Source organism: Aquila chrysaetos, chromosome 13, assembly GCF_900496995.4.
Source record: "Aquila chrysaetos chrysaetos chromosome 13, bAquChr1.4, whole genome shotgun sequence".
Lineage (NCBI taxonomy): Eukaryota > Metazoa > Chordata > Aves > Accipitriformes > Accipitridae > Aquila > Aquila chrysaetos.
Genome location: NC_044016.1, coordinates 4,898,317 through 4,911,748, shown reverse-complemented (window position 1 = coordinate 4,911,748; position 13,432 = coordinate 4,898,317). Strand labels below are relative to the sequence as shown.

At 42.4% G+C, this 13,432-nt stretch overlaps 1 protein-coding gene across 7 annotated transcripts; it reads right to left on the bottom strand.

Annotated features, from left to right (window-relative positions):
- YPEL5 (yippee like 5) lies at nucleotides 1-13,115 on the bottom strand. Of its 7 annotated transcripts, none has more exons than XM_041128351.1 (7): nucleotides 13,009-13,094; nucleotides 11,690-11,772; nucleotides 9,260-9,402; nucleotides 9,086-9,150; nucleotides 8,751-8,902; nucleotides 3,810-3,982; nucleotides 1-2,129 (listed from the first exon to the last, which is right to left on the bottom strand). In XM_041128351.1, exons 6-7 carry the CDS (start codon nucleotides 3,948-3,950, stop codon nucleotides 1,905-1,907), a joined length of 366 nt encoding a protein of 121 aa, XP_040984285.1. In that variant the 5' UTR covers nucleotides 3,951-3,982; nucleotides 8,751-8,902; nucleotides 9,086-9,150; nucleotides 9,260-9,402; nucleotides 11,690-11,772; nucleotides 13,009-13,094; the 3' UTR covers nucleotides 1-1,904. The 7 variants fall into 7 exon arrangements, with proteins under 7 accessions (XP_040984285.1, XP_029891215.1, XP_029891214.1 ...); XM_030035355.2 differs by having other exon boundaries at nucleotides 9,260-9,296; XM_030035354.2 differs by lacking the exon at nucleotides 11,690-11,772 and having other exon boundaries at nucleotides 9,260-9,296; nucleotides 13,009-13,102.
- Between the last annotated feature and the right edge of the window lie 317 nt (nucleotides 13,116-13,432).

The window sequence follows — 13,432 nt, the reverse complement described above, 5'->3', positions numbered from 1 at the left end:
TCAATTCAGGACAAAACATACTTTATTGTACTGTAATGTCAGAAGTACAAGAAAAGTACTGCAGAGAACCATGCTAATGGGGCTTTTAGGGTCTGTGAAGGACAGAAGTACAAGATAATGGGGTACTACTGTACTCAGTGCAAAAACTGATTCATTTGAGGCACAAGTACACTATTGTTTAAGCAGCTTGATTCAAGCACAGCTCTGGTATGTGATCTACTCTGTTTTCTTTCTATGTGACAATTCTATAATAAAGCTACTTTTACATGAAATAGGCAGTAGATTCAAGTCAGGGGTGTCCAAATTGCCACTTGGCAACCAAAAAAATTAAGAAAAATACTCTGCATAGTCACCCTCCACATTTTGGTTTCAGATATGGAGCTGTGGCTAATGAAAACTTCTTCTGAAAGGTCAGAGCCCAAATCTGTTTGGTTGGGTGGGATTTTTTTTCCGCTCTTGTACATCTATGGGTAACTTATTTCACATTGACAACAATTTATCCAATAAGAAAAAAACCCAAACTTGTATCTTTGATAAAGAACCATACATATCTAACATTCAAATAAATTTCAGCCCTTAAGATCTTAACTTATGGCTTAAGACACAATGAAAGTGTTTGGGCACCCTTGAGTTAAGTTAATGAAGAGCATTTTTTCTAAAAAAGGCAAGCAAGATCACTGTTTTGAACAGAGCTGACCTCTACAAGAATAAAGCAGGAATCCAAGTCACTAGTTACTACTAGGCTGACATGTACTGCTGCCCAGAAAGATAAAAACGTAACATCACAATGAAAAGGTTCAACAAAGTTGAAAGAAAGGTTTCAACACCAGAAGCAGCATTTGAAAACAAGCTGTTTATCTTTTCAAGAGATGCAGATTGCATAACTCTAGGCATGAACAAATATCCTGGCAATCTTCTCCTTTTACACAGCAGCTGTGTTTAACATAGGAAGTTCTGGCTTTAAAGAAAGCTACTTGAAGAAGAATTAAGATTTGCATTTCCCTGTCTACTTAATGAGATTAGAGAAACGAAAAAAAAATTACTACTGAAACAGTAGTTTCTCAGTGGATCCCTATCATTACAAACACAGCTTGATTTGTAAGCAACGCAAGACTAAACAGACAACTATTATTTTATATTATTACTATGCTTATAAGTTACATCAGTTAAAGTTAAAAAAAGCCAAGCAGTTTTGCCCTATTTCAAGAATAGTTTCCAATCAACACCAGTTTACATGGTGAATGGGACTTCACAAATAAACAAGGAATGGTGACATCTTTGGGTCAAGAATGACAAGAAATAATGGGCTCTGTGCTACCAATCAACCTCAACAAGAATATGGCACAAGGGCCAGCCCAAGCTGTACCAACACTGAACCTTTAGCACTCGGCACAAATTCGGATCTCTTTACTTTAGCTAGCAAATCAGGTGAAAAGACTGGGTAAAAAAAAAAACTAACTAAAAACTTAAGCCAAAAATTGGAATATGCTTTTTAAAAAACACCTGTAGTTTTAAAATAACTTTATGCTGACATCAGTTTGTGCAAACTAAAAAAACTCATTGAATTTCTCTCTAACAAAAGACAAATCCCCCAAATATTTTCCTTTTAACCCATTGTATCTGTAGATACAATCTCAAATCTAACAGATGTAAATGCAAGAGAGAAAAAGTTACGGCATCTGCACAACATTCCTTCTACAAACAGCTGCTGGAGGGAAAGTCAAATATAAAAGGAATAAAGAAAGGAAGGTTCCATCTGAAATACTCTCACAATCTTTCCCAGTCTGTAGTCCATGAATCCGATTCTGATGCTAAGGTGACAGTGTATGTAAGCAGATTTTTTTGTTGATTTTATTATTTTTGAGTTTCAATTGAAGAGAACCTGAGAAGAGACTCAAGCCTCTTCAGGAATTGTCGGATGGAACATGCTCCTCAAATCCTTCACTCTCTCGGACCAATGCTCTTTCCAGGATAACACGACCTTCCTTGTAGCGCTGGCTGTCTTCAGTGGCAAATTCATAGATCCAACCCAGTTTGCTGTTGCAGTTCTTGCAGCTCACGTCTCGAACCATGTGGCGGCCAGTGAGCATGACCCGATCCTGAACTTCACTGTATTGCAGATTTACCACCTGAAACAAATATACAGGGGATAAGGAATAAAAAGGATTAGTCCACCTAGAGCAAAGCTTGGTAACAAGGTGCATGACTATCAACATTTTAAAAGAGCCTGTGGCACTGCATGTGAACTGAAAACTGCAGTGTAGTAAGTCAACAGCTATTGAAAATCTCCTGCTTGAGAAGGTTACACTTCAAAGATATGATTCACGGGGATGTACATTCCTCACTGTTTAACTGAGACATGAAATGCTATCACAAGACGTATGAGAGTGCAGAGTACTGTGTTCAACTTTGGGTGAGAAATTCCTGATGAATAGCTTGTAAACTAATTGATATTAATACCTTTGTAATGTATGTAACCTATTTCTAGCAACTGATGTGCTCACTTACTCCCAGAAATCAGAACCAAAATATTAAAAGAGGTACTTCTTCAAAAATCTTGGGGTGCTTTTGAAATAATCATCTACGAAAAAGAAAGACTTAGTGGCTGACAATGCAGGCATTAAACATTCGCTTTTTTTTGTATGCTATCTTGGCAGTTTAAAATATACTTTTAACTTGTTTAGGCAGCAACACCATAGAACCAGGTGTAATTCATTGAAAAGTTGATGTCAGAACAATATCCAAACTGCCAATATGTGGTGGGGTTCTAAAAGATGGGGCTGCACTGCTTTCTCAACTTTCCACCTGACTGTGCTTGCTCTCTCTGCTTCAGCTGTAAGGCTTCTGACTGCAGAAATGTAAAAATCAAACTTCTGTGATTAAACCTCACTATGTAACACAAGAAAAGTTTGAACCCCAGGATCCATTGCTTATTGAATGAGAAAGAAATCAGATGCACAGCTCTTTTGTAGCTACGCAGCCTAACACTTACATATAAATATTACTGACAGGATTCAGCACACCAGAAATCCCAAGGCCAAGCGTAGTTAAGTGAAGACATTACTGAAGCCTCTACCAACTCTGACAATGGCCAAATGGCTTTCAAGAAAAAACCCAAACCAAAATACACCAATGATTACATGACTAGGAACACTGTGAGAAAGCAAAGGATGATCACTGTTTTTTCAATGAGTCTAATGGACAAGTCTATATGGAAGGGTTAATAAATAATGCTACAATTAACTCAGAGTTGACTTTCATACTTCAATTTGTTGAATTAAATCAAATTTGGTAAATTAAAAAAAATATTGAACTAAACCAGATTATTAATGCCTGTAAAAGAGATTAAAGTCACCTAGAGTTGCCGAACTACTCTTAGCTTAGATGTGTCTTAGAAATTAAACAGAATACTATCTAGACTTTTTTTTTTTTTAAACTGAGTAGAAGTGCAAATGCCTTTGAAACTCTTTGATAGACAAAAGATACTCTCACAGTGAATTTGAGGTTCATATTACAGAAGTCTCCAAAGTTAAAAGTCCACGCATTTTGGCATGATGTCTCTACATACACAATCCTCTTTATAGTCTTTTAGAATTGCAGATAAACTAATTTAGATAGCTTGCCATCAATAGTAAATGCCTAATTTGACTTCAAAGACAGCCGAATAGAAAAAAAAAAAGATTAAAAAATTAAAATAGTAATCACACAACACTTTAGCCAAGAAGTTTTTTAGTTTTGACGACAAATTCATATCCCACAAACTCATTTTTCAAAAGCAAATAGTAGCTCCCCCTCAGCTTCTTACCAACCTTGTTAAAAAGAAAGGCTCTTCCCGTGGCCCCTGTAAAACGAGTGGAGATGAGCTCAGAACGATTGGTCAGAATCGTGTCGCAGTTTGCACAGGAGAACAGGCGAGTGCCACCAATATGATCCAGAAAAATTCTTCCCATTTTTAGAACTTACGTAAGTTTATACTCAAGGCCTGAAAGCAAAAGGAAAGATCACGTAAAAAAAACCATTGCAGCAAAAAAAAAACCCCAAACCTCAAACCACCCCATATATATGGCAGAATATTCTGCAAACAAGTTCAGCTAATGATTACAGAGGCTCTTTCTTTCATAGATGAATTACTGAACTTATAGACTGCGTTCATCTGTTCTCATCAAGACAAGTTCTTTCCAAAAGTCACCATCTTACCAAGATGACACACCTAGATACGAACTAATTACAGTAAATGAGCAAAACATGAACTGAAACCTTCAGAATATAGTTCAGACATTTGCAGACTACTACTGGACCCTACAGTTCTTAAACTCAAAAGCTTCCATTTCTTCCCTATTTTCTTTTCGTCTTTAATACAATACTGAAATTCCATTCTCGACGACTTGCTCATCTTAGTCAGCACTGGGAAATGAAGCACTGAGAAGTACACTGAGTCACCAAGACAATTACAGTTAATTTTCCCAAGTCACCCCCCCTTTTTTAAATATATATATATTTTGTCACTTCCCCTCAGCTTTGCACAATCTATGACATGCACACAACACAACACCACCATCCAGGATGCTTTAGTCTTCCAGTATAGCAGACTGGGCTACTGTATTTGACTTGACACTTACTTATCGGTTTAATATACATACGTATACAATAAACAATCCACCCAGTCTTTACACCAGACAGTTTTATATACAAACATTTAAAGCTGTCTAATCTAAATACAAAATACTGTCTCATTTACCCAAGCTATTTCCAAAGCATCATCACTAAAACACCTGAGCAACTCCAATGAGCAGAAAAAGAGAGCTTAGAAAGTTTATAGCAGCAGATCTGTAGTACCTGATAAATAAAACTCTTCACTGCTTGGGAAAATTAAAGTATCTCACCAACTTTATACCAACTAACATAAAAAGTTAACTAGCAGGTAGGCACAGAACATATCAGACAGCTGAAAACTTAAATCACGAAGGATGAGATAACATGACAAAGGAACTAAATTATGTTATTTCCATTCCAACTGCAGAAGTTTTATGACTAAACATCTATAGTTAAACAAGTTAAATATACCTCCATTTATGCTTCATATGTGGAATCAGAAAAAGAGTGTTGTCTCTGCTTTTGTCATGCACAGCAATGCAAAGTAAAACTGACACACAGAGCAATATTAAAGTTGTGTGGGTTTTACTTTTCAGAACAGGAGACAGTGTGCCGTTCATAGAGAAATCAATCAAATTTTGTGCTCATCAAGTTGAATATTCTATGTCAAATGACTTTACGAAGCGCAAATACCTAAATTAAACCCATTTCCAGTTTTAGGGAATCAGTTTCTTAAAGGTTACTCTGACATGCACAAAGCAAATGGACTAAAACATGCACCTGCACACACAAAATTTAAAATACCATTTTTACATGTAAAAATCATAAGTCACTGACATCCTGATGTTTTTTTTCAATTGCTTTATTTCACCATATTGTCTTCTTACAATGTGTGGCAATAAAAAGGGTTCCTAGTATTGAACAGAGTGATTTTAACACAAGTTCCTTACATTCAGATTTTTCAAATCACTATTAGTCTTCTGTATCCCATCTGAAGGATACATAAAAATTCAAAGCAATGGAATGACTCTTTTCCTTTAAAGGTGATATAACACCCATTTCTCTTCTTGGAAGGATAAATAAAACAGGTCTTGATTTTGATAAAAATATTTCAGAGACTTAGCTGAACATAGGGGTGTGACTCCTTGTGACTCCACTCAAAATACAGGAAGCGTTTTCCTTCAGTTTCTCTAAGCATTATACCTTTCTAATACGCCTTTATCTTTCCTAGCAAGCGAGGGCAAAAGAAAAATTAAAATGTGAATAGTGACAGCATGAAGGAAAATCAACAGACAATAAGCATGAATAAACAACTATCAGTCAAAGTCTCCAACCAGAAGAAACCACAAATACAAGCAATAAAGGCAATTGTGACAGATATGCCCATAAGGCACTTGGCCTATCTCCATGTGCCATCCTTACTAATTTTGGATAATGTTATTTTTGTGTTGATTGTATTGTGGATTAAAAACAATTAACCCATCATAAGTTATTGTAAATGTGGAATCAACATCCAAAGGGGTATTTCTTTCAGGGTAAACACAATGCTTACCCTGTCAGTATTTTTAGAAGCTAACATGAAACAAATCCAAAAACATCCCTCTCTTCTACCAAGAGCAACATGAACACTAAGATTAGTAAGTGACAAGAACAGATCCATTTACACAGACTAACCTTACAAAGCATGTCATTTTGAAAATACACATCTGAACACTTAAAATGCAAATACATCACCTATCTAGAAACATAATTCATGTTACTGCACCCAGAAAAGCAGTAACCTAGAGTCACTGAAACCAAAATTTAGATACTTCAGAAGAGAGCACAAGTGTAATTCTTACAAGCAAGTTTGAAGTCAAAGCGACATACAAATGTATTACTTCTGGATATGGCATTACGCATGGACTGAAGTTTTGAGTCCTGAAAATATTAAACATTAAAATAAATACATAAATAAATATGTTCAAAGACATAAGGCTGAAAAACCTGCCTAGTAATATAAGGCCTAAAATCTTCAATTCTTCATATCCCCCAAAAAAGCTGAAAGTAACCTCATCAAGTATCTAAATGAGAAAGAAACTTCCAGTAAGACTTGGGTCCCAACAGAAAGACAAAGCGAGATTCATTTGATGGTAGCACAAGGCTGTGAGAATTCAGACTAAAGTTACAGCAGAATCTAATAAACCAACTGGTACCAGAATAATTTTCTTCAGAATACAGTGCGTAAGAAAACATGTATTCTTGAAATAAATAAATACACATTTAAAAGCTTAGAAAATTAAATTCTACAATCTTCATCATAACAGTCAAAACAGTCTAGATTTTGAGTATGTTTTTTTAAGAAGCTGCTAAAATAATGTAATCCTACTAGAAAGTCCAACGTTTAAAATAACCTCTACACTTAACTGCCCCCTGGCAGATTTCAGGCAAAATAGATAGCAGCCTACAACTATCATTAGCTCTCAGTTTCGATTCCTACAGGATTTCAATGAATTTGTAAGGGTCCAGCTGAAGTGTTATAAAACTAGTCACCTCACATTAGTCTTTGTATTACTGCTCACAGTAGGAAAAAGTAGGAAAAAAGTTACAAAATGACTGCTAGGAAGGCAGCCTTTAAATGCTGCATTTGACCATGAATTTTCTAAATAAGCTAACAAGGAACTTTTGCTTTTTCCTCTCATATAAGGTAGAGAAGTTAATTTCAACTTGAAATCATTTCACACTCTCCCCTCTCTGTTCTTTTTCCCCAAGCTAAAAACATAGTATTCACTTGTAAGACCAATTCAGAAGGTACTTGCTGTGGATAAAGACTGTTCTCTCCTTACGTAAGGATCCTGAATCCTGTAGGGTATACTTATTGTACACTGGAAAAAACAGAAGCACAACAGAACACGGGAAAGCAATTTTCCTTTGCTCTCAGGCTCATAACCCTCACATACAGAAGTGGTGTGTACAAAGTCACCCAAGATAACTATGTAATTTTTTTTCCTATAGTTTTCACTTTCCATGCAAAAGGTGTGGGCGTCTATTTATGTTCACACATACATAAATGATCTGAAAAAAGCCACTTATAGGCAGCTTTTATAGGCAGTGGGAGGGCTCTCTGAAATGAAGAGAAGCCAAAGAATTGTGAAGCATAAAAGCATTTCTAAAGCATAAGATCCTCCAATTAGGGGGAGGAAAATGCTAGAAGTGCACTTACCCATTCATCCACTCGCTACACTTAAAAACAGTGAAAATAACTTCCATTGGTTCAGAGAGCCAGTCAAGTTCCCTATTCCTATTCACAACCCCAGAAAGTGACACTACCACATCACACCAATTCCATCATGCTACTAGCAGAATTTTCAGAAGCGGTAGACAGGAATCTTGGTTATTCACAAACCAAATGCTGAGGAAAGAACAGAGATTTTTTCGGCCCATGATTTAATCTTTAAAGTCAGCTACACATTCTTTGTTGGATACGTGTCAGTGATGAAGTCCTAGTGATCCTGTCCTCATGCAAATTACCAAACACAAGTTGTAATATTAAATTAATGGCTACAATGTAGAAAAGGCAGGCATATTTACTTTCACTAAAGGGATATAAAGTATCTACCACTGGTCAAATCTACACAGTTCAAAGAGACAGGTACTTCTACAAACTGAGATGATGCCACTGTGTCATTAATTGGCACCCTGACCAGCACTATCAACCTGAATTCTTGAGAGGACCTTTAGCAGAACAATCAGTGATAGCTCGTATTACCTAGCTAGTAAGGCTTGCTGTGACAGTCCATTATTTTGACAGTTCAAACCTTGATACAACTTCTGAGTTGTACTGTGAAAAATTTCCTGCCTGCATGCTTCTCCCAGTGAGTGCACGGACAGACAGGAAACACAAGCACTGTGGCTGTGTGCTATAATATGTATTTCTAGAGTAGTATCCTCCCAAACGTCCACCTGTCTTTCAGTGTTGATTTTGGCAACACCAAGCAACAGCTGTCAAAGAGCTGACATTCAACAGCTTAAATTTGACCACTATCTGCACACAGAGCTGAAACCACCTGAAGCACTACTTGGTTGGTATTTGTACTACCTAATCTGCCTACATTCACAAGCAATAAAGAACAAAAAAGTAACACAAAGAATTATTTATTAACATTTTTAAAACTAACAGTCAGTGTTCTCTTGTCCCAGAGTGCATCTCTTGAAGACACAGCACCATCAACATTTGGAACAGCCAGCAGGCACTTTCTATATACACACTGGACTGTGGATATTTCAGGAGCCTCAGTGTTGCTTCAGCACCATCTACTGCATCTCAGATCTACAACAGAAAACAGCTGCTAGTTAAAGGATAAAAAACCCCCCTATGACAGCCTCTCTTTCACCATTTCACTGACTGAAAACACCTTCCTTTGTATGGTGAGCCAAACAAACACCCTCTCCCCCTTAAAAAAGGGCTGTACATTCCCCTAAGCACAGTAAAACATTCTCAAGGTGTACTTACTCTAGAACCGGGCTTAAACTTCATCTTCACATCTCAGGAACCGGGCTTAAGCTTCCTTTTCTCATCTCAGAGATGGACAAAAGAGGAAAAAGAATACTTAGCACAGCTACACAAGACCACACATTAAAGAATCACTGGGTAAGCAAAAAAAAAAAAATAAAACTTGCTCCTTACCTTCCCAGGTTTCTGCTGTTCACAAGTAGGCGTGCATCTGAAAATACACATGCGGTCAGTCTCTTAGGAGGTCTGAGATTCAACTGTCTGCCACTGACTTCGGTGACTGTTGAAGTAAGCAGGGCCCAGCCTCTGGCCTCTGCCTACATGCAGAATTCGTTACCAGAAAGCACCACACACAGCCAAATGTGAGGTAAGAAAGTGAACTGGAACAGTATGCTATGCTCATTAGAACCATCCAGCTACTGTAGCAAACTATACAAGGAAGTTAATACAGTCAAATGACTGAAGAGGCTTTGGCAAAGTAATGAAAGCTGTGCCCAGATGCAGTGCACGGCACCCGCCTAGAACAGGCTGCCGTGCGGGATGAAACTGCATTTGTGCAAGTTACAGCAGTATCATTTTCTATTGAAAACTGGCTTTTTTTCTAGGTAAGGCCAAAGTTTCACATTGGGATACTGGCATTTAAATATGTCAACATAACATTATATTGGTGCATGCAAACACTAATACAGGGTAGTTTGTTTCAAGTTTACAGAGAGCAGAGCCATACAGATGGGTGCTTGTTTCTAATACAGCCCCCATATCTCAGCATCCCCCACACAGTAACTTACACCCTCACAATACTCTTGCTAGATAACATATAAAAGTATTAGTTTACAAATGGTATCAGACTCAGATTAATTTTCTTTCCCACTACTAGAGTTCAAAAGCAGCAACTATTCCTGTCTCCTTGTTTCTTTTCCCCTTTCTTTTTCCCCTTTCCCTTCCCTAAGAGAGGAAAAGGATCACCTTTTCCTCTCATAATTCCCCAACTGTTTTTAAGCTGTATTTCCTGCTTTTGTAATACATTTATTCTTATACTAATTAAGCAGATAAGACAACTTTTGCCTATTAATCCATTCTGCAACATTCAGAAGGCTAAATTCAGATTTTCTGTTTTCATTCATTTTAGTGCTGAAGTGATACAAATCTTCACCCATAGACACGTTTCACAAGTCATAAAAACAATAAAAATCAAATAAACAAACTTCAAAGAAATGGTGAAAAGGCAATGATCACCTAAACTTCCATACATACTACATCCAACTGGCAGAAAGGGTGCGAATATGCTTAGTGCGTCTCACCAAGAAAATTTTGTATTAACTAGGAAACTCCTAAATGTAGGTAAAGGCTCCAAAATTAAAGAGAGAGCCTTGCTACCAAACATTAACAGTGTTTAAGCATTTCCTCTACACATTTAACAAGATATTTTTAAGCTAAATCTTGCTTAAGCGAATTACGTATTTCAGCAAGAGCTGAGCAACTCAAGATTTCAACATAGGTCAAATGATAGTAAACAAACATGAACCAGTGACCTAACTTGGACAACAAGACTTCAAGCTTGTGATGACTACCAGCAGAGAGAATGCTAAATATATATACATATATTTGTGTGCATGTGTACAACTCTTGGTCTGTCAGATGATAAGTAACAAATCTTGTCTGTTCTTGTCATCTTCTCTACAGGGCTTTGAGGTGCAATTTCTTTTGTCCTCACACACTTGGCAGCTACAGCTGAAACTCACTCATTATTATTAAAAGCTATATATAAACAATTAGATCTGCATTCTGTAAGTTAAGTACTTCCACAACTACAGAAGTGAAAGTAACAGATGACAGAAGCCTCCAAATAATATTTCTAAAGACTAACATTAGAAAAAGAAAGTAACACTTAAAAATGGACAGTTTCGTTTGTCACAAACATTACCTGAATTCAGCTATCCAGAATGAGTCTATACATAAAAGGATTATATACAGCTGTTATATAGTTATATATATATGGCTATATAGCTGAACCAGCTGGGAATCTTTACGACAGAGCAAGTTCTCTCACTTTCTGCCATCAGTCACAAACATTAGTTATGCTAATGGTTAATCTACTGCCATTAGTTGTTGACATCAAGAGTCACTCTGCGACACCTACCACTCTGAGCCATGCCCTGTTTCTCTCTTACAAGACTGGTGTACTTGCTTTGTTACTCCTTCAATCTAACCCTAACACCATGTTTATTGTTTAAAGAAAATAAAGAACAATAATTTATTAAATTCTATCACTGTATTAGTACAAAACACAGCCTTTATTCTTAAATAAGCATGCTGGATTAATCTAATCTGTATCTGTTTGCACAGTACAGCTGAGGTCTGTACACAGAGTAACAAACGAACAGACAGATGACAGTCTTTGCATTCCTTTTTGCTTTGACTAGAGCCTTTTCCAGCGGAAAAAAAAAAAAAAAAGCGCTTGCCAAATATTTCAGTTCCCTGGGAATCCATACTTTCACAGGCAAAATCCAACCTAAGAGCTGACAGGCGTAGCTGGCTTATTGCTGGAACAGCAAGTAACAACTACCACTCCATTTCTGACAACCGGCCTCCCCTGAGAGTCACCTGTGGGGCAGGGACACGGGCTTTACTCAGGGCTGCTTCGGCGATGAGTAAGTCTTCAAGGAGCGGTGAACAAGCAGCACCTTCTAATCGGGAAGGGAGAAGAGAGATGCGTCAAGCGGCACTGCTACCCACCCCGTGGCACCGCTGCTGCCCTAACCGGGCAGCGCTGACAGGGCAGGCGGCCAGAATCGGCGGCGGCGTGGGGCGGGGGGGGGGGAAGACTGACCCACGCTCTGCGAGCGGCGGGACCGGCGCCGGCCTTTGCCGCAGGGCGGTTAACCCCCGCGTAACCCTTGACGGTAAGGCCGGCCTGCGTCGCGCCCCGAGCCGCCCCCGGCGGAGGCGACGCCAACCCCGGAGCGGCGCCCGCTGCCACCGGCTGGGGCCCAGCGCCACGATGAAGTGTGTGAGGGGGGTGTGTGGGGGGGGGGGGGGGGGCGATTCCCCAGCCCACGCGTGCGCGGTGGGGCCGCGCGCGCCCGCGCGCGCGCCGCGGCCGTTGCCCCCCGCTCGCTCCACACAAAGCCCCGCGCGGGGGCGGGCCCCAGCTGAGCGCCGTCACGGGGGCGCGCGCAGCCAACCGCCGCCGGCTCGGCCCCCGGCGCCGCCGCCGGGCGCTGCCGGCAGCGCAGGCAACTTGACAACAAACAGGAGGAAACAGCTGACGGGAGGGCCCCGGGGCCGCCGCCGTGAGGGGCCGAACGGACCCACCACCGCCCTCCCCCACACACACACACACCCCCCCCCTCCTCCCCGGGCGGCTCTCGCCGCCCACCGCTCCCGCTCCCCCGCCTCAGCCGTGCGGTGGGGTATGGGGGGGGGGGGGGGGGGGAGAGCGACGCGGCGGAGGGGGCCCCGGCACGGCTCCTCGCTCCCCCCCGCCCGGGACCCCTCTCCCCCAGGAACCGGCCCGAAAAGTTGCCACCGCCCCGCCGGGGAGGGGAGCCGGCGGCGGCGGTGCGGGGCCGGGGAAGGAAGTTGCGGCCGCGGCGGAGAGGGGGGTGCTCGGTGCCGGCCCTAGGCGGAGGGCCGGGCAGGAAGGCTGGGCGGCGCTGGGAGACGCTGACGGAGGAGAGGACGGGGTGGGGGAAGGCCGGCGCTTTGTCGCGGCGCCGGGCCGCAGCGGGGCAGGCAGGGCCGGCGCTACCCCTGTCCGCGCCGCCGGGCCGGAGCGGCTCGCCCGGGGCCCCGCCGCGGCCCGAGAGACACAGTGCCGCGGACCCGGAGCGGCGGCCGCCACCTCCCTCCCCAGCCGCCGGCGGCCCGCACCGGCCTCCCTGGGCAGTGCGGGGCGCGGCGCGGCCCCCCCGCCCGGTTACCTGGCGCAGGGGAGCAGCGGCGGCGGCGGCTCGGTGCCCGGTGTCTTCCCCCCGCCCTCCACAGCCCCGACGCTCCGGCTCGGCGGCGTGACTCCGCCCCCTCGCGGCCCCGCCCCCGCCTCGCGTCAATCAGCGCTGCCGAGGCTCCGCCCCGGCCCCGGTCGCCTCACGGCCGCGCCCGCCGCGACGGCGGCGGGTCGGGGCAGCCGGGGCCGCGGTGTCGCGGCGCCGGTCGGCGGGAAGCGGGGTTGGGCGGCACCGCTCAGCCCTTCCCCGCCCGCCAAGTCCCCTCTCCCGGGCGCCTGTCGGCCGCCGCCCCGAGACCGGTGCCCTCCGTTGCCCCCATCCGCCTTCCCAGGCCGCCTTCCCTCAGCAGCCCTGTCAGGAGGTCCTGTCAGAGGCGCCCGCCTCTTGCTGAGGGAGC